Source organism: Hypanus sabinus, chromosome 8 (assembly GCF_030144855.1).
Source record: "Hypanus sabinus isolate sHypSab1 chromosome 8, sHypSab1.hap1, whole genome shotgun sequence".
Taxonomy (NCBI): domain Eukaryota; kingdom Metazoa; phylum Chordata; class Chondrichthyes; order Myliobatiformes; family Dasyatidae; genus Hypanus; species Hypanus sabinus.
The window spans coordinates 173,170,026-173,195,244 of record NC_082713.1 but is presented as its reverse complement, the minus strand read 5'-3'; the positions used below and the strand labels follow the sequence as shown (position 1 = coordinate 173,195,244).

At 44.9% G+C, this 25,219-nt stretch overlaps 1 protein-coding gene across 5 annotated transcripts in view; it reads right to left on the bottom strand.

The window, feature by feature from the left end:
* The window catches only part of btbd11b (BTB (POZ) domain containing 11b), a 176,078-nt gene that overhangs the window by 91,554 nt on the left and 59,305 nt on the right, over nt 1-25,219 (bottom strand). For 4 of the 5 annotated variants that reach the window (XM_059978598.1, XM_059978600.1, XM_059978597.1 and 1 more), the window contains exons 2-5: nt 20,210-20,335; nt 5,724-5,928; nt 5,313-5,465; nt 4,583-4,748 (exon numbers count right to left, since the gene is read on the bottom strand). In XM_059978598.1, the coding sequence (XP_059834581.1) occupies nt 4,583-4,748; nt 5,313-5,465; nt 5,724-5,928; nt 20,210-20,335 (650 nt within the window). The remainder of the gene's footprint in view (nt 1-4,582; nt 4,749-5,312; nt 5,466-5,723; nt 5,929-20,209; nt 20,336-25,219) is intronic. The other variant, XM_059978599.1, reaches the window with a different exon arrangement.

Genomic DNA, 25,219 nt, shown 5'->3' with positions numbered 1-25,219 from the left:
CTCTGTACCCATACCTGTACACTGTGAGTGTTGACACCGTCGCTGTCTCACACTCTGTACCCATACCTGTACACTGTGAGTGTTGACACCGTCGCTGTCTCACACTCTGTACCCATACCTGTACACTGTGAGTGTTGACACCGTCGCTGTCTCACACTCTGTACCCATACCTGTACACTGTGAGTGTTGACACTGTCGCTGTCTCACACTCTGTACCCATACCTGTACACTGTGAGTGTTGACACTGTCGCTGTCTCACTCTGTACCCATACCTGTACACTGTGAGTGTTGACACCGTCACTGTCTCACCCTCTGTACCCATACCTGTACACTGTGAGTGTTGACACTGTCGCTGTCTCACACTCTGTACCCATACCTGTACACTGTGAGTGTTGACACTGTCGCTGTCTCACACTCTGTACCCATAACTGTACACTGTGAGTGTTGACACTGTCGCTGTCTCACACTCTGTACCCATACCTGTACACTGTGAGTGTTGACACCGTCGCTGTCTCACACTCTGTACCCATACCTGTACACTGTGAGTGTTGACACCATCGCTGTCTCACTCTGTACCCATACCTGTACACTGTGAGTGTTGACACCGTCACTGTCTCACACTGTGTACCCGTACCCACTCACCGTGAGTGTCACTGTCTCACACTGTGTATCCGTACCCACTCACCGTGAGTGTCACTGTCTCACACTGTGTATCCGTACCCACTCACCGTGAGTGTCACTGTCTCACACTGTGTATCCGTACCCACTCACCGTGAGTGTCACTGTCTCACACTGTGTACCCATACCTGTACACTGTGAGTGTCACTGTCTCACACTGTGTATCCGTACCCACTCACCGTGAGTGTCACTGTCTCACACTCTGTACCCATACCTGTACACTGTGAGTGTTGGCACCGTCGCTGTCTCACACTCTGTACCCATACCTGTACACTGTGAGTGTTGACACCGTCGCTGTATCACACTCTGTACCCATACCTGTACACTGTGAGTGTTGACACCGTCACTGTCTCACACTCTGTACCCATACCTGTACACTGTGAGTGTTGGCACCGTCGCTGTCTCACACTCTGTACCCATACCTGTACACTGTGAGTGTTGACACCGTCGCTGTATCACACTCTGTACCCATACCTGTACACTGTGAGTGTTGGCACCGTCGCTGTCTCACACTCTGTACCCATACCTGTACACTGTGAGTGTTGACACTGTTGCTGTCTCACTCTGTACCCATACCTGTACACTGTGAGTGTTGACACCGTCGCTGTCTCACACTCTGTACCCATACCTGTACACTGTGAGTGTTGACACCGTCGCTGTCTCACACTCTGTACCCATACCTGTACACTGTGAGTGTTGACACCGTCGCTGTCTCACACTCTGTACCCATACCTGTACACTGTGAGTGTTGACACTGTCGCTGTCTCACACTCTGTACCCATACCTGTACACTGTGAGTGTTGACACTGTCGCTGTCTCACTCTGTACCCATACCTGTACACTGTGAGTGTTGATACCATCGCTGTCTCACTCTGTACCCATACCTGTACACTGTGAGTGTTGATACCGTTGCTGTCTCACACTCTGTACCCATACCTGTACACTGTGAGTGTTGACACCGTCGCTGTCTCACACTCTGCACCCATACCTGTACACTGTGAGTGTTGACACTGTCGCTGTCTCACTCTGTACCCATACCTGTACACTGTGAGTGTTGACACCGTCACTGTCTCACTCTGTACCCATACCTGTACACTGTGAGTGTTGATACCGTCGCTGTCTCACTCTCTGTACCCATACCTGTACACTGTGAGTGTTGACACCGTCGCTGTCTCACACTCTGTACCCATACCTGTACACTGTGAGTGTTGATACCGTCGCTGTCTCACTCTGTACCCATACCTGTACACTGTGAGTGTTGACACCGTCGCTGTCTCACACTCTGTACCCATACCTGTACACTGTGAGTGTTGACACCATCGCTGTCTCACACTCTGCACCCATACCTGTACACTGTGAGTGTTGACACCGTCGCTGTCTCACAGTCTGTACCCATACCTGTACACTGTGAGTGTTGACATCGTCGCTGTCTCACAGTCTGTACCCATACCTGTACACTGTGAGTGTTGACACCGTCGCTGTCTCACAGTCTGTACCCATACCTGTACACTGTGAGTGTTGACACCGTCGCTGTCTCACAGTCTGTACCCATACCTGTACACTGTGAGTGTTGACACCGTCGCTGTCTCACAGTCTGTACCCATACCTGTACACTGTGAGTGTTGACACTGTCGCTGTCTCACTCTGTACCCATACCTGTACACTGTGAGTGTTGACACCGTCACTGTCTCACACTCTGTACCCATACCTGTACACTGTGAGTGTTGACACCGTCGCTGTCTCACACTCTGCACCCATACCTGTACACTGTGAGTGTTGACACTGTCGCTGTCTCACTCTGTACCCATACCTGTACACTGTGAGTGTTGACACCGTCACTGTCTCACACTCTGTACCCATACCTGTACACTGTGAGTGTTGACACTGTCGCTGTCTCACTCTGTACCCATACCTGTACACTGTGAGTGTTGACACCGTCACTGTCTCACACTCTGCACCCATACCTGTACACTGTGAGTGTTGACACCGTCGCTGTCTCACACTCTGCACCCATACCTGTACACTGTGAGTGTTGACACTGTCGCTGTCTCACTCTGTACCCATACCTGTACACTGTGAGTGTTGACACCGTCGCTGTCTCACACTCTGTACCCATACCTGTACACTGTGAGTGTTGACACTGTCGCTGTCTCACACTCTGTACCCATACCTGTACACTGTGAGTGTTAACACTGTCGCTGTCTCACTCTGTACCCATACCTGTACACTGTGAGTGTTAACACTGTCGCTGTCTCACTCTGTACCCATACCTGTACACTGTGAGTGTTGACACTGTCGCTGTCTCACACTCTGTACCCATACCTGTACACTGTGAGTGTTGACACCGTCGCTGTCTTACTCTGTACCCATACCTGTACACTGTGAGTGTTGACACCGTCGCTGTCTCACACTCTGCACCCATACCTGTACACTGTGAGTGTTGACACCGTCGCTGTCTCACACTCTGTACCCATACCTGTACACTGTGAGTGTTGACACCGTCGCTGTCTCACTCTGTACCCATACCTGTACACTGTGAGTGTTGACACTGTCGCTGTCTCACACTCTGTACCCATACCTGTACACTGTGAGTGTTGATACCGTCGCTGTCTCACACTCTGTACCCATACCTGTACACTGTGAGTGTTGACACCGTCGCTGTCTCACAGTCTGTACCCATACCTGTACACTGTGAGTGTTGACACCGTCGCTGTCTCACACTCTGTACCCATACCTGTACACTGTGAGTGTTGACACCGTCGCTGTCTCACACTCTGCACCCATACCTGTACACTGTGAGTGTTGATACCGTTGCTGTCTCACACTGTGTACCCATACCTGTACACTGTGAGTGTTGACACCGTCGCTGTCTCACACTCTGCACCCATACCTGTACACTGTGAGTGTTGATACCGTTGCTGTCTCACACTCTGTACCCATACCTGTACACTGAGAGTGTTGATACCATCGCTGTCTCACTCTGTACCCATACCTGTACATTGTGAGTGTTGACACCGTCGCTGTCTCACACTCTGTACCCATACCTGTACACTGTGAGTGTTGACACCGTCGCTGTCTCACACTCTGCACCCATAACTGTACACTGTGAGTGTTGACACTGTCGCTGTCTCACTCTGTACCCATACCTGTACACTGTGAGTGTTGATACCGTCGCTGTCTCACACTCTGTACCCATACCTGTACACTGTGAGTGTTGACACCGTCGCTGTCTCACACTCTGTACCCATACCTGTACACTGTGAGTGTTGACACTGTCGCTGTCTCACTCTGTACCCATACCTGTACACTGTGAGTGTTGACACCGTCGCTGTCTCACACTCTGTACCCATACCTGTACACTGTGAGTGTTGATACCGTCGCTGTCTCACACTCTGTACCCATACCTGTACACTGTGAGTGTTGACACCGTCGCTGTCTCACTCTGTACCCATACCTGTACACTGTGAGTGTTGATACCGTCGCTGTCTCACTCTGTACCCATACCTGTACACTGTGAGTGTTGACACTGTCGCTGTCTCACTCTGTACCCATACCTGTACACTCTGAGTGTTGACACTGTCGCTGTCTCACTCTGTACCCATACCTGTACACTGTGAGTGTTGACACCGTCACTGTCTCACACTCTGCACCCATACCTGTACACTCTGAGTGTTGACACTGTCACTGTCTCACTCTGTACCCATACCTGTACACTGTGAGTGTTGACACCATCGCTGTCTCACACTCTGTACCCATACCTGTACACTGTGAGTGTTGGCACCGTCGCTGTCTCACACTCTGTACCCATCCCTGTACACTGTGAGTGTTGATACCATCGCTGTCTCACTCTGTACCCATACCTGTACACTGTGAGTGTTGGCACCGTCGCTGTCTCACTCTGTACCTGTACACTGTGAGTGTTGATACCATCGCCCCCTAGTAAACGAATGGCCTGGTTGACCAGGTCCGTCCGGCCACAGGTCAGCATGTGGAACCCCAGAGCCTGGCGGAACCGGGTGTCCGTTGCTGCAGCGTCCAGCTTCAGCGAGGCACATGAGTAATCATCAGCTCTGAAAGGGAGAGCAACTGGTCACTCTGGATGTTGTCAAAACCCCACTCCCTCCTTCAAATGTACCACAGCATGCTGCCTGTTTCATCTAAATGATTCCATCATCGGAGACACAAAACCCACTCCCCACCCAAGGTAAATGCACAATGATATTTTGAAAATTGAGCCTGGCATCTGCCGTTCATGTGGCTGCAGGGTGACAGATTGTAGGGATGGTGGAGTTTGGGGGTCGAGGGCACAAAGGAGACGGACTAACTGAGAAATTAAGTTAGTACTAGAGTGTGGGAGTCATCACCCTCACGTCTTCACACTCAGGAGACGGTAGTGAAAATCAGAAATCCGCAGACCCTGGAAATCTGAAATAAAAATACAAAATGCTTTGGTGGCCACAGGGAGAGGCAGAAGGGGAGAGAGTCACTTTGAGGACCATAGGAAGGGGGAGGATTGCGTGTTGCTTTAGGGGCCACAGGGAGAGGACAAGGGGGGCGTTTCTAGGCCAATGACTCTCCTTCAGTAATGCCACTGCTTTGTGTAGCTGCCAGCTGGCAACAGTTTTTAGCCGTACTTTAACCGCCTGGGTTCACAGTCGGCTCCGGGGAGAAGAATTCGGGAAGCCTGTCGGACGTCATCACTGTCTACAGAGAAGCCCCTGCGGTGTTCAGTGTGAGCCGTGGCCACTCGTATCCACTCTGCCAGGGGAGGTCGAATCCGGAGCGGTCTGTGGGAGACAACAGCACCAAACTGAGGCAGAGAATCACGTCCCTCCAAATGCCCCCACCATCCTACCCCTTTCCTTCTCCTTTTCCCTTTCCCTCTCATCTCCCCAACCTCACTACCACTTTTCTCCCCCCTCAAAATCTACTTTCCACCCCTCCATACTCTCTCACTCTTCCCTCCAACCACCCACTCCTGCCTTTCCCCACTTCCACCATCCTCAGTCACCCCATGTATCAGTGTTCCCACGTTGGTGAGCTACCTGTCGGTGGCCAGGCTGGTCCTTGTTGGCTCCATGCTGCTTGTCTCCCACTCCAGCTGAGGGGAGTGCATAAAGTAACAGAGGGTGTAGAGGGCCTCAGACTCCCAGTGCAACGGCCCCTGTCTGTAATGAAGGGCCAGGCTCTCACCGTCATCAGTCCCACTCACTTGCTGCAGGTGATGCATTACCCTGGACACCAGTTCACCTGGGGAAGGGAGACTGAGGAATTAGTTGAGCTCAAAAGTCCTTTGTCCTGCTGTCCTTCAGCCCATTCACCTCTACTATCCACTGTTCCCAGTGTTCCAGTGCCACCAGCTCCTTTATCCTGCTCATTCTCCTCACTGGAACTTTTCATCTGGAGCTGGTAAGTATACCAAAGAGCTCATTTAACAGGATGCTTGCCCCTGCTTGTAAGTCTGATCCCAGGGTGGAGACACAAAAATGTCCTTTCTCCAGATCTTCCATAATTTAAACGCTATGCCCACTAAAATGAAGCTGCTCACACTGTTAAGATCTTCACTGAGAGCTGCTAACAGGTTTGGTTTACCCTACCACAGTTAGCAAGGTACCAGAGGTTTCAGCTGTAGATTCTGAATGGGAAGTGGATCAGGACAAGACGCCTGTAGGGTCTAGGGGAGGCTGGGAGTGGCACTTTCTCTATGGCTGTTCCAAGGATCAATCATAGACATCATTCCCAGTTCTGCCTGGAGGTCAGTGACCAGTGGTGTTCCAGAGGGATCTGTTCTGAAACCCTGCTCTTAGTGATTTTTATAAATGACGAATGAGGAAGTGTAAGGGTGGTTTAGTGAGTTTCCAGATGATACAAATGTTGGTGGTGTTATGGATAGTGCAGAAGATTGTCGAGATTTCAGCAGATCATTGACAGGACACAGAGCTAGACTGAGAATTGGCAGGTGGAGTTCAATCTGGAAAAATGTGGTGATTCTCTTTGGAAAGTCAAACTTGAAGGCAGAATACAAAGTTAGTGGTAGGATTCTTAGTGTGGAGATAGAGGGATATTCTTCACATCAATGGATCCCTCTAAGTTGCCCCATAATTTAATTATGTTGAGAAGCTGTATGGTGTGTTGGCCTTCATTAGTCAAGGGGTTAAGTTCACGAGCTGCAAGGCTCTATAAAATCCTGGTTAGACCATACAGAGTATTGTGTTCAGTTCTGGTCACCTCATTATAGGAAGACTATGAAAGCTTTAGAGAGGGTGTAGAGGAGATTTACCGAAGGGTTTTGGCTGGAAACATTGACTGTACTTTTTTCCATAGACGCTGCCTGGCTTGCTGAGTTCCTCCAGCATTTTGTGTGTGTTGCTCAGATTTCCAGCATTTGCAGATTTTCTCATGTTTACCAGGCTGCTGACTGGATTAAAGAGCATGTCTTATGAGGACAGGCTGAGCGAGCTAGGGATTTTCCTTTTGGAGGAGAAGATGATCAGATAGAAGAGTTCAAGATTATATGAGGCATAGATAGAATGGGCAGCCAGTACCTTCTTTCCAGAGCAGAAATAATGAGAAATGAACAGGCATAATTTTAAAGTGAGTGGAAAATGTATCAGGGGAAATGTCAGAGGTCTTTGCAATGTTCCTCCAGCTGATAAACGGCAATGGTAACCTTTCCAGCGATGGGTTCCTTAACTGGCAAGGCCAGGAGCACCAAGCAAACCCAGACACTCAGGGATGGATAGAGATTGACAAGGAACAGTAAGTGAAACACAGAGCAGAAGGGTTGTTTGCACACATGGAACAGCTAAAGCAGATACTCGAGACGACGAGGAACTGAGATCTGACTGACACGTAGTCCAACTCCACTCTACTCTCAGAATATGTTGATCAGAGTTGTGACACATGGTAAATGATTCACAGATGTTTTAACGTTTAAAACATCTGCAAGATTTCACAGCTAACAAGCTGCAAGGATAATTCACATCCCCACAGACACTCATCGAAAGATAAACCAGCAACGATAGGGCTCCATCATGTCAACAGATCACATCATCAAAGGGAAAAAAAATCAGACTACAAACAAAAATCAGCAAGCAAGGGATATTTTTATTCTTGGGATGAGACTTTGTTAGGGAGATCTGCAGTCACCCTTAACCCTGAAGTGGTGACAGTGCTCTCCTGGACACTAACCTGTCCTTGCATCAACAACTAAAGCAGTGTGCATCACCAGCTGCAGTGGTCTGTCTGGACACCCAGAATGGATGAGGGTGACGTATCGCTTACCCAAAGGCCACGCACCAACTAGAGACTTCAGAGTAGCTTTTCATTTCCAGGATTTTAAGTAGAATATAAATCCTGTTACGAATGTGAAGCAACTCTGAGGGACCGAAGGGTACAAAGTCGCCCCCTCCTTTTTGAGAATTGCAAGATCGCTATTATTTCGGGTCTGAGACCCAGGAAATGAGAGACACACACAGCATGTCAGGAAATGAGAGAGATACACACCATGTCAATAATGAGAGAGCGAGACGCAGGATCACAGCAAAGGCAGTTGCCATAGACAACGCAGAATACACAAGGTAGGGGAATGCCTCCTAACAAAAGCAGAACGGAACCATTGATTACTGTCATTGTCTCTTGGAGAAGGAATTGTGTATTGAGTACTGTACTATTCATTGAAACCCCTCAGGGGACAACCAGAGTGGTCTGGTTGAGGGATTGCATCATCCCAACCTGATTGGCATCTGAGACCCCGTGAGTGAGGATAAAAGAGGGGTCTGGGGAACACCCCTTTAGACGCACCAGGAGAAACGCTAGAAATCCAGTGACAGGGTTTTATAGCGAAAGCCGGTGGGGGCTCGTGTGCATCCTCCCTTGCCTGGGTGGCAGGCTCATCACGGAAGAATGGTTTAGCTAAAGGAGAGGTCACACTTGAACGGCCATGACAACGAGACACCGGACGGATCGAAATCATAAAGGAAGGTTGGCGAAACCCGTAGCGGTAACTGTTCCCATTCTCATATTCTCTCTCTCTCTCCAACAATTGCAACTCAGCGGTCCCCAACAGCTGCAGCCTGTATGAACTGAACGAACTTTATATTTCCATCAGACAATTCATTATCCCCTAGACAATGATAGAGCTTATTTCTTATTGATTATTATTATACCCGCACTTTTAGGTTTAGTATTGACGACGTATATTATCTGTATATTTGCATTGATATTATTTTTGTGTATTTTTACTAATAAATACTGTTAAAAATAGTATCATCAGACTTCAACGGACATCTCTATCTTTGCTGGTAAGTAACCCAGTTACGGGGTTCATAACAATCCTCAAACTGTGATGCTCAGATCCTTACTCCTATTTTCTGTCACTACTTTAAGCCCACCACAAAAGTGGTGGATATGGTCCCGTCCATCACAGGAAAAGTCCGCCCACCATTGAGCACACCAAGGAGCACTGCTACAAGAGAGCAGCAGAATTACAGAGTGCACAGCCCTTCAAGTCCGTCAGGGCAAGTCACTGATACCTACAGTAAAGTTACTGGCATGGTTAAAGCATTGGCCGATTGGCAGGAGGCAGCAAGTGAGAATAAGAGAATCCTTTTCTGGTTGGCTACCAGTGACTAGAGGTGCTCCACAGGGGTCAGTGTTGGGATCTCTTCTTTTAATACTGTATATAAATGATTTAGATGATGGAATGAATGGTTTTGTTGCCAAGTTTTCAGATGATACGAAGATTGGTGGAGGGGCAGGTAGTGTTGAGGAAACAGGAAGGCAGCAGAAGGACTTAAGACTGATTAGGAGAATTGGCAAGAAAGTAGCAAATGAAATATAATGTTGGAAAATGCATGGTCATACACTTTGGTAGTAGAAATAAATGTGCAGACTATTTTCGAAAAGGGGAGAAAATCAAGACATCTGAGATCCAAAGGAACTAGGGAGTCCTTGTGCAGAACACCCTGAAGATTAACTTGCAGGTAGAGTCAGTAGTGTGGAAGGCAAAGGCAATGTTAGCATAATTTCAAGAGGCCTAGAATACGAGAGCAGGGATGTAATGCTGAGGCTTTAGAAGGCACTGGTGAGGCCTCACCTTGTGTATTGTGAACAGTTTTGAGCTCCTCATCTAAGATGAGATGTGCTGGCATTGGAGAAGGTCCAGAGGAGGTTCACAAGGATATTGCGGGAATGAAAAGGTTATCATATAAGGAACGTTTGGTACTCTGGGTCAGTACTCACTGGAATTTAAAAAGATGAGTGGGGTTCTCATTGACACCTTTTGAATGCTGAAAGGCCTACACAGAGTAGATGTGGAAAGAATGTTTCCTATGGTGGGGGAGTCTAGGACAAGAGAGGACAGCCTCAGGATGGAGGGGCATCCATTTAAAACAGAGATGCGGAGAAATTTCTTTAGCCAGAGGGTGGTGAATCTGTGGAATTTGTTACCACAGGCAGCTATGGAGGCCAGGTTGTTGGGTGTACTTAAGGCAGTGCTTGATGAGTTCTTGATTGGACACGGCACCAAAGGTTACGGGGAGAAGGCTGGACAGTGGGGCTAAGGAAGGAAATAAAGAATCAGCCATGATCGAGTGGCAGAGCAGATTCAATGGGCAAAATGGCTTCATTCTGCTCCTATGTCTTTTGGTCATATGGGTAGAATCTGGGGAATTGAGTTGAGGGGATCATGAAACTAATAAAAACTAAGATGACTGTAAGGTGAGTATGAATGGGCGGTCAATGAATAGCATGGATGTGAGGGGTCGAAGGGCCTCATTCTGTACTGTACCTCAGCATGTGATGAACTGGAGTGTAGAAGATTCAGGGGAGATTTGATAGAGGTATACAAAATTATGAGGGGTATAGATAGAGTGAATGCAAGCAGGCTTTATCCATTGAGGTTTGTGACGCTAGAACAAGAGATCATGGGTTAAGGGTGAGAGGTGAAATGTGTAATGTGTAAAGGAAACAAGAGGGGAAACTTCTTCACTCAGAGTATGGATCAAGCTGCCAGCAAAAGTGGTGGATGTGGGTTTCATTTCAAAATTTAAGAGAAGTTTGGATAGGTACATGTATGGGAGGGCTATAGTGCCGGTGTAGGGCGGTGAGACTAGGCAGATTACTCGCTCAGCATGGAGTAGAGAGCCAAAAGGCCTGTTTCTGTGTTGTAGTGTTCTATGACCCGAACTGATAGGGAACAAATGTCTAAAAAGAAGTTTCATACAAACGGGCATAGCCCTAGTTAGACCACATCCTCTCCATGAACACCACAACTCTTAGATGCAGTACAAACTCACCAGAAACTCAGTGCAAAGGACAAACAGCAAATTACAACATAGATTTTTATCCTCTGTGAAACACCAGAACTGGACACTCCATAAGACAAAGGAGCAGAAGTCGGCCATTTGGCCCATCGAGTCTGCTCCGTCATTTCATCATGAGCTGATCCAATCTTTCCTTTAGTCCCATTCCCTCACCTTCTCACCATAACCTTTGATGCCCTGACTACTCAGATATCTATCAATCTCTGCCTTAAATACACCCAATGACTTGGCCTCCACTGCCGCCCGTGGCAACAAATTCTATAGATTCACCACCCTCTGGCTAAACAAATTTTTTCGCATCTCCGTTCTGAATGGGCTCCCTGCAATCCTCAAGTCATGTCCTCTCATACTGGACACCCCCACCATGGGAAACAACTTTGCCACATCCACTCTGTCCATGCCTTTCAACATTCGAAATGTTTCTATGACGCCCCCCCCCCATTCTTCTAAATTCCAAGGAGTACAGTCCAAGAGCGGTCAAACTTTCCTCATACGTTAACCATCTCATTCCCGGAATCATTCTAGTGAATCTTCTCTGAACCCTTTCTAATGTCAGCACATCCTTTCTTAAATAAGGAGCCCAAAACTGCACTCAGTACTCCAAGTGAGGTCTTACCAGTGCGTTATAGAGCCTCAACATCACATCCCTGCTCCTATACTCTATTCCTCTAGTAATGAATGCCAACATTGCATTCACCTTCTTCACCACCGACTCAACCTGGAGGTTAACCTTAAGGGTATCCTGCACAAGGACTCCCAAATTCTGTTGCATCTCAGAACTTTGAATTCTATCCCCATTTAAATACTACTCTGGCTGTTTATTTCTTCTACCAAAGTGCATGACCGTACACTTTCCGACATTGTAATTCATTTGCCACTTCTTTGCCCATTCCCCCAATCTATCCAAGTCTCTCTGCAGACTCTGTTTCCTCAGCACTACCAGCCACTCCACCTATCTTTGTATCATCAGCAAACTTAGCCACAAAGCCATCTATTCCATAATCCAAATCATTGATATACAACGTAAAAAGAAGCAGCCCCAACACAGACCCCTGTGGAACACCACTGGTAACCAGCAGCCAACCAGAATGGGATCCCTTTATTCCCACTCTCTGCTTCCTGCCAAACAACCAACGCTCTATCCACGTATGTAACGTTCCCATAATTCCATGGGCTCTTATCTTGTTTAGCAGCCTCATGTGCGGCACCTTATCAAAGGTCTTCTGAAAATCCAAATACACAACATCCACTCCATCTCCCTTGTCTAGTCTACTTGTAATTTCCTCAAAAAATTGCACTAGGTTTGTCAGGCAGGAGTTTCCTTTAAGGAAACCATGCTGAGTTCTGCCTATCTTGTCATATGCCTCCTGGTACTCCATAACTTCATCCTTGACAATCGACTCCAACAACTTCCCAACCACCGATGTCGAGCTAATAGGTCTATAATTTCCTTTTTGCTTCCTTGACCCCTTCTTAAATAGCGGAATGAGATTTGCAATCTTCCAGCCCTCCGGAACCAGGCCAGAATCTATCGACTTTTGAAAGATCATTGCTAATGCCTCCGCAATCTCCAATGCTACTTCCTTCAGAACATGAGGGTGCATTCCATCTGGTCCAGGAGATTTATCTACCCTTAGACTATTCAGCTTCCTGAGTACTTTCTCTGTTCTAATTGTGACTATGCATATTTCTCTTCCCTGACACCCCTGAATGCCTGGTATATTGCTGATGTCTTCCTCAGTGAAGACTGATGCAAAATACACGATCAGTTCCTCCGCCATCTCCTTATCTCCCATTACAATTTCTCCAGCATCATTTTCTATTGGTCCTATATCTACACTCACCTGTCTGTTACTCTTTATATACTTGAAAAGCTTTTAGTATTCTCTTTGATATTAGTTGCTAGCTTCCTTTCATAGTTCATCTTTTCCCTCTTAATGACCTTCTTAGTTTCCTTCTGTAAGCTTTTAAAAACTTCCCAATCCTCTGTCTTCCCACTAATTTTTGCTTCCTTATATGCCCTCTGCTTTTACTTTGGCTTTGACTTCTCTTGTCAGCCACGGTTGCATCCATTTTCCATTCGAAAATTTCTTCTTCTTTGGAATATATCTGTCTTGCACCTTCCTCACTTCTCACAGAAACTCCAGCCACTGCTGCTCTGCTGTTCTTCCTGCTAGTGTCCCTTTCCAGTCAACCTTGGCCAGTTCCTCTCTCATGCCACTGTAATTTCCTTTACTCCACTGAAATACTGACATATCGGATTTCGGCTTCTCTTTCTCAAATTTCACAGTGAACTCAATCATGTGATCACTGCCTCCTAAGGGTTCCTTCACTTCCATCTCCCTAATCACTGGTTCATTACACAATACCCACTCCAGTACAGCCGATCCCCTAGTGAGCTCAACAACAAGCTGTTCTAAAAAGCCATCTCGTAGACATTCTACAAATTCTCTCTCTTGAGATTCAGTGCCGACCATCCACTTGCATGTTAAAATCCCCCACAATTATCATAACACTGCCCTTCTGGCAAGCCTCTTCTATTTCCTGTTGTAATTTGTAGTCCACATCACTGCAGCTGTTAGGAAGCCTGTATATAACTGCCATCAGGGTCCTTTGACCCCTGTGATTTCTTAGCTCAACCCATAAAGTTTCTGTACCTTCCAATCCTATGTCAACTCTTTCTAATGATTTAATATCATTTCTTACCATTAAAGGCACACCCTCTACCTACCCGCCTATCCTTCCGATACACCGTGTATCCTTGGACGTTCAGCTCCCAGAGACATGCATCCTTTAGCCACGTCTCAGTAATGGCCACAACATCATACCTGCCAATCTGTAACTGTACAACAAGATCATCCACCTTATTCCTTATGCTGCGTGCATTTAAGTATAACACCTTCAGTCCAGTATTTGGTACTTTTTGCATTGATTGCACTGCAACTCAAACCAATGGCTGCAAATTTGCTCCATCACCTGCCTGTCCTTCCTGACATCCTTACTGCTCACTACCTTAGATCTATTTCTGTTTTCCCTCTCCTCCACTCCATCATTCCGGTTCCCACCCCCCCTGCCAAATTAGTTTAAACCCTCTCTTACAGCTCTAAAAAACTTCCCGCCAGGATATTGGTCCCCCTAGGATTCAAGTGTAACCCTTCCTTTTTGTACAGGTCACACCTACCCCAGAAGAGGTCCCAGTGATCCAGAAACTTAAATCCCTGCCCCCTGCTCCAATCCCTCAGCCATGCATTTATCCTCCACCTCATTCCATTCCTACTCTCACTGTCGCGTGGCATAGGCAGTAATCCCAAGATTACTACCTTTGCGGTCTTTCTTCTTAACTGCCTTCCTAACTCCTTATATTCTCCTTTCAGGACCTCTTCCCTTTTTCTACCTATGTCATTGGTACCTATATGTTCCACAACCTCTGGCTCCTCACCCTCCCAGTTCAGGATATCTTGGACACGATCAGAAACGTCCCGGACCCTGGCACCAGGGAGGCAAACTACCACCCGGGTCTCCTGATCGCGTCCACAGAATCGCCTATCTGACCTCCTTTATTTTATTTATTATTTCTTATTTTTAATCATTTAATTTTATTTATCATTTTTTCTCTCTCTGCTAGATTATGTATTGCATTGAACTGCTGCTGCTAAGTTAACAAATTTCATGTCAGATGCAGGTGATAATAAACCTGATTCTGAAATATTCCCTCATACTGCACACCTCCATTGTGACAGTGAGCAAATAAAATGTCTTGAATCTAACTGTTTAACGCTGTTTTCTTTGCAGCTTAATTGCCTGATTATATTTTAAATGATTACTTTTATTTATGTAACTACTTAGTGTGCTTCCTTGTGGTACAGTATGTATATCCCCTTGTGGTCACATTTGTGTCATTCTGGAAGCTTTTGTTTTTTATTGCTTTATTTGAATAGGCATTTTCTGATTGGCTGATTCTTATTTGCAAATTTAACTGGATTTTTTTCTCATCTAATTTGTATAAAGAGTTGCTTCATGCTGGGCCCCATCGTATTTTTCTATGTCTCTCCCTTCTGATCACCTCTGCTCTTACTACACGCTGTTTTTGGTTTTTGTTATGTTACCACCTAATGGAATAATTGTGAAGCAACCAGTTTTGTGCTTCTCCTGACTTGTGAAAGAACCTTGGATTGAAACATCAGATCGAAGATTTCAAACGCCAGCTGCTTCACTGGTGTTTAGTTACTCACTGTGTGACTGTCCCAGCTCCTGCTGATAATGCGTTCTGGACAGCAGCTGGAGTATTGGTTACCACCTACCCAGCGGAAGCATGTGTGCATTCAATAACAATCAAAGGGTCAACCATCTGACACATTTGATTAAATATTTCAACATTCAGCCCATCAGGTTCCTTGACCCCTTCCACTGAGCTGAAATATTTGCATGACTTTTGAACTTGTGCTTTTTTCTAGTGTAAATCTAGCTATTACAATTATATGTGCCTTGTGTTGTGTGTTTCTCTTGGTACTGTGTTTTATGACTTTAACCTGGAGGAATGCTGTTTGGTATGGCTGTATTCATGTGTATGGTTGAATGACAATCAAATGTGAACTTAGAAATATGATTGACCTTTGCCAACAGATCAAAATAAATCAGTGATGGATGTTATTCTCTGTGTTCTCCGGAACTCAGAAGGGTTTCAGCCCGAAACATCAACTCGTTATTCCTGTCCGTGGATGCTGTCTGACCTGCTGAGTTCCTCCAGCACTTGTGTGCTTCTCTGGAACTCATTCCCAATTGTCATTTCAGGATGTGCTGGAGTGTTGGCCACTGAATCTTCTCTCAGTAAATCACTCCTGGATTTAACAGGCATTTTGTCACCTGTCTTGAGTCACTGGTGTTACTGTCAGCCGAATCTCCTCCCTTTTCAGCACCTGAATTCATGTTTACACTTCGGTGTTAAAAGTTCAAAGTACATATACGTCACCATCTGCAACCCTTGGAGCATTTTCAATAAATCCATAACAGACTCTGTGAAAGACCACACCTACTTGGGCAATCAACCAGTATGCAGAAGGCACAAACCGTGCAAATACAAAAGAAAGAAATAATAATAAATAAGCAATAAGTATCAAGAACTTGAGGTGGAGTCTTTGAAAGTGAGTGCATAGATTGGGGAATATTTTAATGATGGGGCAAATGAAGTTATCTCTTTTGGTTCAAGAGCCTGATAATTGAGGTAACAATTGTTCCTGAATCTGGCGGTGTGGCTCCTCGTGTTCCTGTGTTGATCTGTGGATTGAGTGGTAATACTGTTCCTGAACCTGGTGGAGTGAGTCCTGAGGCCTTGGTTACCCAGTTCCAGTGGCCATGAGTGTGTTAATCATTAGGTTTTGCAGCTGACTATATTGACTTGTTTTACTTGATGCCAAAGTAGAGTCCTCCAGCACACTGTACAAAACGTACCACAATACAAGTCAACAAGCCGGCTTCACAAATTCTGAATCTAAATAAATTTTACAATTGATACAGGTGTGGGATAGGTATGATGGCAGGCATACACAGGATGGGCTGAGGTGCCTATTTCTATGCTGTACAACTGACTCTAAAACCACTTCCTTTAGTTGTCCTGCAGCTTTTTCCTCAAAGCAACATTTGATTTTGTTCTGGTTATAATCAGTCAGAGTAATTATAACAGAGAAAGTCAAATGCCAAAGTAAAAGCAAAGCAGAGGGCATACAAGGAAGAAAAACTAGTGGGAAGACAGAGGATTGGGAAGTTTTTAAAAGCTTACAAAAGGAAACTAAGAAGGTCATTAAGAGGGAAAAGATGAACTATAAGGAGGCTAGAAAATAATATCAAAGAGGATACTAAAAGCTTTTTCAAGTATATAAAGAGTAAAAGATAGGTGAGAGTAGATATAGGAGTGATAGAATATGATGCTGGAGAAATTGTAATGGGAGATAGGGAGATGGCGGAGGAACTGAACGAGTATTTTGCATCAGTCTTCACTGAGGAAGACATCAGCAATATACCAGACATTCAAGGGTGTCAGGGAAGAGAAATATGCGCTACTGCTAGGATTAAAATCAATGGATATTTATCAAATAGTCTTACCCTAAAAAGGGGCACGAGACAGGGTTGTGCATGGTCACCGCTACTCTTCACGTTATATCTGGAACCATTAGCTCAATACATCAGACAAAATGAAGATATCAGGGGAATTACTATTAAAGGGACAGAGCATAAATTGGCTTGTTATGCCAATGACATTTTGATCTATCTTGGACAACCAACATACTCTTTACCTAAATTGATGCAATCCTTTGAACAATATGGTCAATTATCAGGATATAAGATTAACATAGATAAAACCCAATTACTTTCATATAACTATAGCCCACCAAGAGAAATTGAAAGTAGATATCCTTGGGCATGGCACACAGAATCTTTCAAATATTTGGGCATCATTATGCCAAAAGATTTGGCAAAATTATCAGAATGTAATTATCAGCCTTTATATAAAAAATTAAGCAAAATATAGCAAGTTGGAACCTGATTCCTTTATTCAGTCTCAGTTCAAGGATTGAGACTATTCAAATGAATATACTGCCCAGGCTGTTATATCTCTTTCAGACCCTACCAACAGAGATTAATCAAAATCAATTCAATGAATGGAACAATATGTTATCAAGGTATATTTGGCAGGGTAAAAGGCCTAGAGTTTGTCTCAAAACTTTGCAATTAGCAAAGGATAAGGGGGGTTGGGGCCTACCTTCTCTTAGAGATTATTATTTTGCAGCACAGTTGAGAGCTGTGATATGTTGGTGCAACCCATCATATGACGCTCAATGGAAAAACATTGAGGAGCAGGTACTTCCCATCCCCATACAAGCAATTTTAGCTGATAACAACCTACATAGGTACATAAATACTATTGATAACCCATGGGTGAAATTGACTCTTAAAATATGGAAAACTATTATAAAAGAATATAATCTAGAGGGAGATATTGCAATTCTTAAATGGTGTGCATATGACTCTGATTTTACACCAAATAAATTGAATGCTAGATTTAGGGACCGGACAGCTAAAGGAATAACATTTCTTTGCGACATAATGAAAGAAGGAACACTGTTCAGTTTTGAAATGCTTAAAGAGAAACACTTATTAGAAAAAACAAGATTTTTATTGGTATTTACAGATGCGACAATATGTTAATAAGACGCTTAAAAATGTAACCAAGGCAAGTACATGCTTGATAGAACTATTTAGAAAAGCACATAATTCAGATAACAGTAGTAGAATCATTCAAGCATGTATAAGGGGTTGTCAAATCTTAAAACACATTCAACTTCATACATTAAAACAACATGGGAGAAGGAAGGAGGGGTAATTATATCTGAGGAAGAATGGACAATAATATGGAGGTATCAATGGAAGTGTACCAATTCACAGAAATGGAGGAGTTTGGATGGAAAAACTTGATAAGATATTTTATTACACCCTCTCAGAAATCTCATTATGATATTAACCTCAAGGAAATCTGCAGGTGCTGGAAACCCAAACACACACAAAACGCTGGTGGAAGGCAGCAGGCCAGGCAAACCAAGGGTCCTGGCGAAGGGTCTCAGCCTGAAACGTCGACAGTGCTTCTCCTTATAGATGCTGCCTGGCCTGCTGTGTTCCACCAGCATTTTGTGTGTGTTGTTAATGATAGTAACCTCCCTGTTTGCTGCAGAAATTGTGGAAATCAAAATGCGAATCATTATCATATTTTTTGGGACTGCCCTGTTATCAAAAACTATTGGAGGGGGATACACAATGCCCTACAAGACATCTTTAAATGTGAAATCCCCTTAGAGAGTAAGACCATATATTTTGGATTTCTACCTCAAGAATGGTTGAAAAGAGATAAATATTTAATGAATATACTGTTGGTGGCTGGTAAAAAGACTCTTACTAGGAAATTGTTATCATGGGAGAGCCCAACTTTAAATACATGGATGGAAATTACAATGGACATTTACAAAATGGAGAAGATAACAGCATCTGTTAATTTTAATCTGGAACAATTTGATTCATACTGGGAAAAATGGTTTAACTACATAATGCCTCATAGGTCTGATTTTATTCTCACAAATCAATGAATATGTTGTAAAAAAAGATCACTCCCTACTTGTACATAGTTTTTTCCTTTTGCTTGTTTTTTCTTTCCACTTTTTTCTATAAGTGTATACCTCAGATAAATACTTTGTGGAGATTTGTGATATATATGATTATATGATATATATGTACAATGTCTGAAATACATCTTATGGAAATGTTTGTTTGATGATGAACTTCAATAAAAAATAAATTACAAAAAAAGAAAGTGTAAATGCAAGTAGGGTTTTTCCACTGAGATTGGGCAAGACTAGAATTCAAGGTCATGGGTTAAGGGTAAAAGGTGAAATGTTTAAGGGGAACAGTGACGAAACTTCTTCACTCAGAGTGTGGAGTGAGCTGCCAGTGGAAATAGTGGATGCAGAGTCGATTTCAACATTTAAGAGAGATTGGATGGGAAGTCTATAGAGGGCTATGGTCCCAGTACAGGTCAATGAGATTAGGCAGGCTAACAGTTCAGTACAGGTTAGATGGGCTGTAGTGTTCTAGGACTCTGAAGATGTGCCAATTGTTATTATTAATCCATACCAACTCAACTCCACCTAAAGGTATTCCCCCCATCCTATCCATTCCTCCCAGACTTCTCTGCAATTCCAGCCTAATTTATAATCCCTTTTCCCTTTCTGACACCATGTCTTTGACCTCGGGCACGGAAGGCTCAAGCTTCCAGATTATTTGTCACACATATATTGAAATCGTGAGATGTGTCATTTGTGTTAACAACACACCCAAGTGTGCACTGTGGGCAGCTCACAAGTGTTGTCACTCATTCTGATGCCAATGTAGCATGCCCAATAGAACAAAGAACAGTACAGGCCCAGATGTTGTGTCAACCTTTCACTAAAATCCTATATAATTTTCTATGATCCATGTGCTTAACAAACAGTTTCTTAAATTTCCATTATGGATATGCCATCACCCTGGCAATGCATTCCACGCACCGACACCCAGCCTAAAGCCAAACGGTGTACAAAGCAGTTGGCAGAGCACGATACAAACACCCAACACAACCATGTTCCTGAACTCTGGCAGGGTCACAGTGATGGATGAATACTCACTCAGCTCAGTGACGTTTCCCACACGAGTAACCAGTAATGCCTGCTCCGAGCTCTGTCGCTCAGGATGGCCGTACAGCACAGTCCACTCTGGGGTTGGCTCCCGTGTCTCAGACAGGGTGAGGACCCCTGCAGGAAAATGAGAGGAATACTGTGACACGAGCATCATTTTGCAGTCTCTGCCCATAGACAAAACTTCACCCCTCTGCCACTAGAGGGGCTTCATACTCTACATGGAAGTAAATACCGAGTTCTGCTCGTGGGTGGATAAACTCCCAACTAGGCATCCTACCAGACACAAGATTACCAAGTAACATGACCACTGGATCTCAGAGCACTGGAGTCAGAGAGAAAGATCACATCCCTGATGGGCTGAAAAGGCTGCTGTGGTGGGGTTGGACTGATGTTCTGTCATGGTGGGCAAAGCCAGGGTCAGTGATCCACCCACTGAGGGGATTAGTGTAGTGCAGCATTTAATTATTAGTTTTAATTGAGTACAGTACTACATGATGGGCTGAAGGGCCTGTTCCTGTGCAGCACTGTCCTATGACCTTGCTCTGGGACTTCCTATTTGCCACCTCTCTTTGGTTTTACAGCAGAAGCAAAACATAGAAGGGACATGAAGACAGTGGTGCTACAGCAGGGACTGGTGCTATCACACAGCTCCAGGTTTGATTCTGACTCACGGTGCTGTGTGGAACCACGACTGTGGGTTTTCCCAGGTGGACTGCATTCCTCCCTCATCCCAAAGGTGTGCCAGTTGGCTGGTATTAATTATTCCCCTCCAATATAGGGCTAGTGGGAAATCTGTGATGGATTAAGGTGCATCTGTAACAGGAGTGCTTGATGACTTTGGGTCTATACTTGCTGGAGTTCAGAAAAATAAGGGGGATCTCATTGAACCCAATGAATACATAAATCTTTAAGTAGAGTGGACGCAGAGTGGATTTGATCTAGGACCAAAGGGCACAGCCTCACAATAGAGGATACCTCTTTAGAAAGGAGATGGAGGAACTTCTTTACCCAGAGGGTGGCAAATCTGTGGAATTCTGTGTCTCGGATGGCAGTGGAGGCCAAGTCATTGGGTAGATTTAATGTGGAGGTTAATACATTCTGGATTAGTAAGGGTTTCAAAGGTTATGGGAAGAAATCAGGAGAGTGGGGTTGTTGGAATGGTAGAGCAAACACGATGCAGACTGCCGTGACTTGCTGCCTGCACGTGACTAAGCTGGAATTGGGAAACAGCAGCAATTCACCAGTAACTCACTAACAGGCCATAGAGGGAACAGGCTCAGGTTTAGAACTTTCGGAAAGTTTAATGTGACACTTCAATTAAAACAACTGGAGATGTGGAAACCTAGTGGACATGACTGCTGACAACACTCAGGTCAAGCATCTCTGTCAGAAGGGCTTTAACCTAAAGCACTTAAAGTTTCTTTTCTGCAGAGGATGCGTGACCTTCAGTGACTGTGGTTGCTAATTTAATCAGTGGCTCCCACATGGACCTCAGAACCCACCAAACCAGAGTAGAAGACATACTATATTTGGATAGACCACTCAAAATGTCCTAGGTGACCCCCAGGTTATTGTACATCAGAAGCAGTCTATTCCTTTTGTTCTCCAAGTGTCATGATGAAAGTTCAATTGTCAGTGTCAGCCTTGGATCAATGGACAGGTCAAGAGTGTGGGTTCAAGCCCCACTCTGGAGACCAGAGCACAAACATCTTAGGCACACTACACAGAAACACCAGGGGCTCCACCCTTAACTGAAAGGTTAAACTGTCTGCTCAGCAGCAGCCAGGGAAGCCTCTATCACCATTGAAACAGATCACCTGCTCATTAGTATATTGCAGCCTCTGGAAGCACTGAGCAAATGGTCTCACATTACTATACTGATTAGCTATCAAAAAGCTTTTAAACTGTGTTAAAGATACGATAGAAAGAAACTTGTTATTTAATCATACTGGGGTTATGAATAATTCTGCACTGTAGTCGTCAGAATCACATTTCACTCAGGCAACATCCACAAAGTGCTGGAGGATTTCCTACAACATGTGCGTGTTGCTCAAGATTTCCAGCATCTGCAGTCTAGCCTTCACATTTCACTCAGACTACACAACATACTAACTCAGTGTTTGGAGAAGAGGCAACTCAGAGTCAGTGAATTCACTGCAGGAGATACAATGGCTGCTTTCATTTCAACTCCAGATTAATATTAAAATTTAAGCGATTCTGCAGAAGCTGGTAATCGAGAGCAACAGACAAAATGCTGGAGGAACTCAGCAGGTCAGGCAGCATCTCTGGAGAGGAATAAACACTTGATAGTTCAGGCCAAGAACTGCATCAGGACTGGAAAGGAAGGAGGAAGAAGCCAGATTTGGAGTTTGGTGGTGGGGGCGGCGGTGGGGGGGGTGGGGGGTGTGGGAGTGAACGAGGTATAAGTAGAAGTCGGTATGTGATCAGACAACAAAATGCTGCTGGAACGCAGCAAGCCAGGCAGCATCAACAGGAAGAAGTACAGTTGATGTTTTGGGCTGAGACCCTTCATCAGGACTAACTGAAAGATGAGATAGTAAGACATATGAAAGTGGGAGGAGGAGGGAGAAATCCAAAATGATAGGAGAAGACTGGAGGGGGTGAGGGTGAAGCTAAGAGCTGGAAAGGTGATTGGCAAAAGGGATACACAGCTGGAGAAGGGAAAGGATCATGGGACGGGAGGCCTAGGGAGAAAAAAGGGGGAGGGGAGCACCAGAGGGAGATGGAGAACAGGCAAGGAGTGATTGTGAGAGGAGCAGAGAGAGAAAAGAGAGAAAAAAAAGGAAAAAATAATAAATAAATAAGGGATGGGGTAAGAAGGGGAGGAGGGGCATTAATGGAAGTTAGAGAAATCAATGTTCATGCCGTCAGGTTGGAGGCTGCCCAGACAGAATATAAGGTGTTGTTCCTCCAACCTGAGTGTGGCTTCATCTTGACAGTAGAGGAGGCCATGGAGGAAAATCAAGTTTAATATCACTAGCATTTGTCTTGAAATTTGTTGTTCTAGTGGCAGCAGTACATTGCAATACAATAACAGAGAAAAGGACGTGAACTACAATAAGTATATATTAAATAGTTAAACTAAGCAATGCAGTTTGTAAAAAGAATGAGGTACTGTTCATGGGTTCAATATCTATTCAGAAATTGGATTGCAGAGGGGAAGGATCTGTTCCTGAATCACTGACTGTGTGTCTTCATGCTCCTGTACCTCCTTCTGATGGTAGTAATGAGAGAATGACATGCCCTGGTGATGGGGTCCTCTATGGGGATGCCGGCTTTTTGAGGCATTGCTCCTTGAAGATGTCCTGGATTCTGAGGAGGCTAGTCTCCATGATGAAGCTGACCAAGTCTACAACTCTGCAGCTTCGATCCTGCACAGTAGCCCCCAACCACCACCGCCCTCCCCACTCCCCCCATACTAGACAGTGATGCAGTGAGTGTTGTCAGATATGGGAAGAATTAGTGACAGAGGCTTTTAATATTTTTATTGGACCAGTTTCCCAATGTGGAGATTAGTAAGCTCCACATTTGTCATACTAAAATTGCTCCACACTCCTGGTTTCTATGGTCTGAGTCAAGTACGGTGGCACATCAAAGATACACCCAGATTTAAGGTGGAAAGCTGAGAGATAGTCGAGTCTGGATTTTCAAGCTCCTCCGGTAGTGGTTGTGTGAGGTTGCTCCTAATCGGTGTGCCCACAACTGAGTTTTGCTTGGCTTCTATCCAGTTCAAATAGAACATTCTCAGGCTACAGCCTGGAGCAGAAGAGCTGGCAGAGCCACTGGTGGCTCATTATGGGGTCAAAGATACTCTTGTGTGGAGGGGACAGATCCTATAGATGCTTGAAGTCTGGAATAACTTACACAAAATGCTGGAGGAACTGAACAGATCAGGCAGCATCTATGGAGGAAAGTAACAACAGAACATACTATAGAACACTGCAGTACAATACAGGTCCTTCAGCCCACAATGCTGTGCCGACCTTTTAACCTACTCTAAGATCAATCCAACCTTTCCCTCTCACATAGCCCTTAATTTTTCTATTATCAATGTATATATCACAGAGTTTCTTAAATACCCCCGATATATCTATTTTTACCATACCTGGCAGCACGTTCCACAGACCCACAACTCCAAAAAAAAACCTGCTTCTGATATTCCCCACTATATTTTCCTCCAACCACCTCTTGGATCATGTCCCCATTTCTACCTTGGAAGAAAAGGGAATTGTCCACTCTGTGAAAGGAAAATCATGTCTGACAAATCTTTGTAGAATTTTTTGAAGATGTAACTAGTAGAGTGGATAGGGGAGAGCCAGTGGATGTGGTATATTTAGATTTTCAAAAGGCTTTTGACAAGGTCCCACACAGATTAGTGTGCAAACTTAAAGCACACGGTATTGGGGGTATGGTATTGATGTGGATAGAGAATTGGTTGGCAGACAGGAAGCAAAGAGCGGGAGGAGACGGGAGCTTTTCAGAATGGCAGGCAGTGACTAGTGGGGTACCGCAAGGCTCAGTGCTGGGACCCCAGTTGTTTACAATATATTAATGACTTAGACGAGGGAATTAAATGCAGCATCTCCAAGTTTGTGAATGACACAAAGCTGGGCGGTGGTGTTAGCTGTGAGGAGAATGCTAAGAGGATGCAGGGTGACTTGGATAGGTTAGGTGAGTGGGCAAATTCATGACAGATGCAATTTAATGTGGATAAATGTAAGGTTATCCACTTTGGTTGCAAGAACAGGAAAACAGATTATTATCTGAACGGTGGCCGATTAGGAAAAGGGGAGATGCAACGAGACCTGGGTGTCATTGTACACCAGTCATTGAAAGTGGGCATGCAGGTACAGCAGGCGGTGAAAAAGGGAAATGGTATGTTGGCATTCATAGCAAAAAGATTTGAGCACAGGAGCAGGGAGGTTCTACTGCAGTTGTACAAGGCCTTGGTGAGACCGCACCTAAAATATTGCGTGC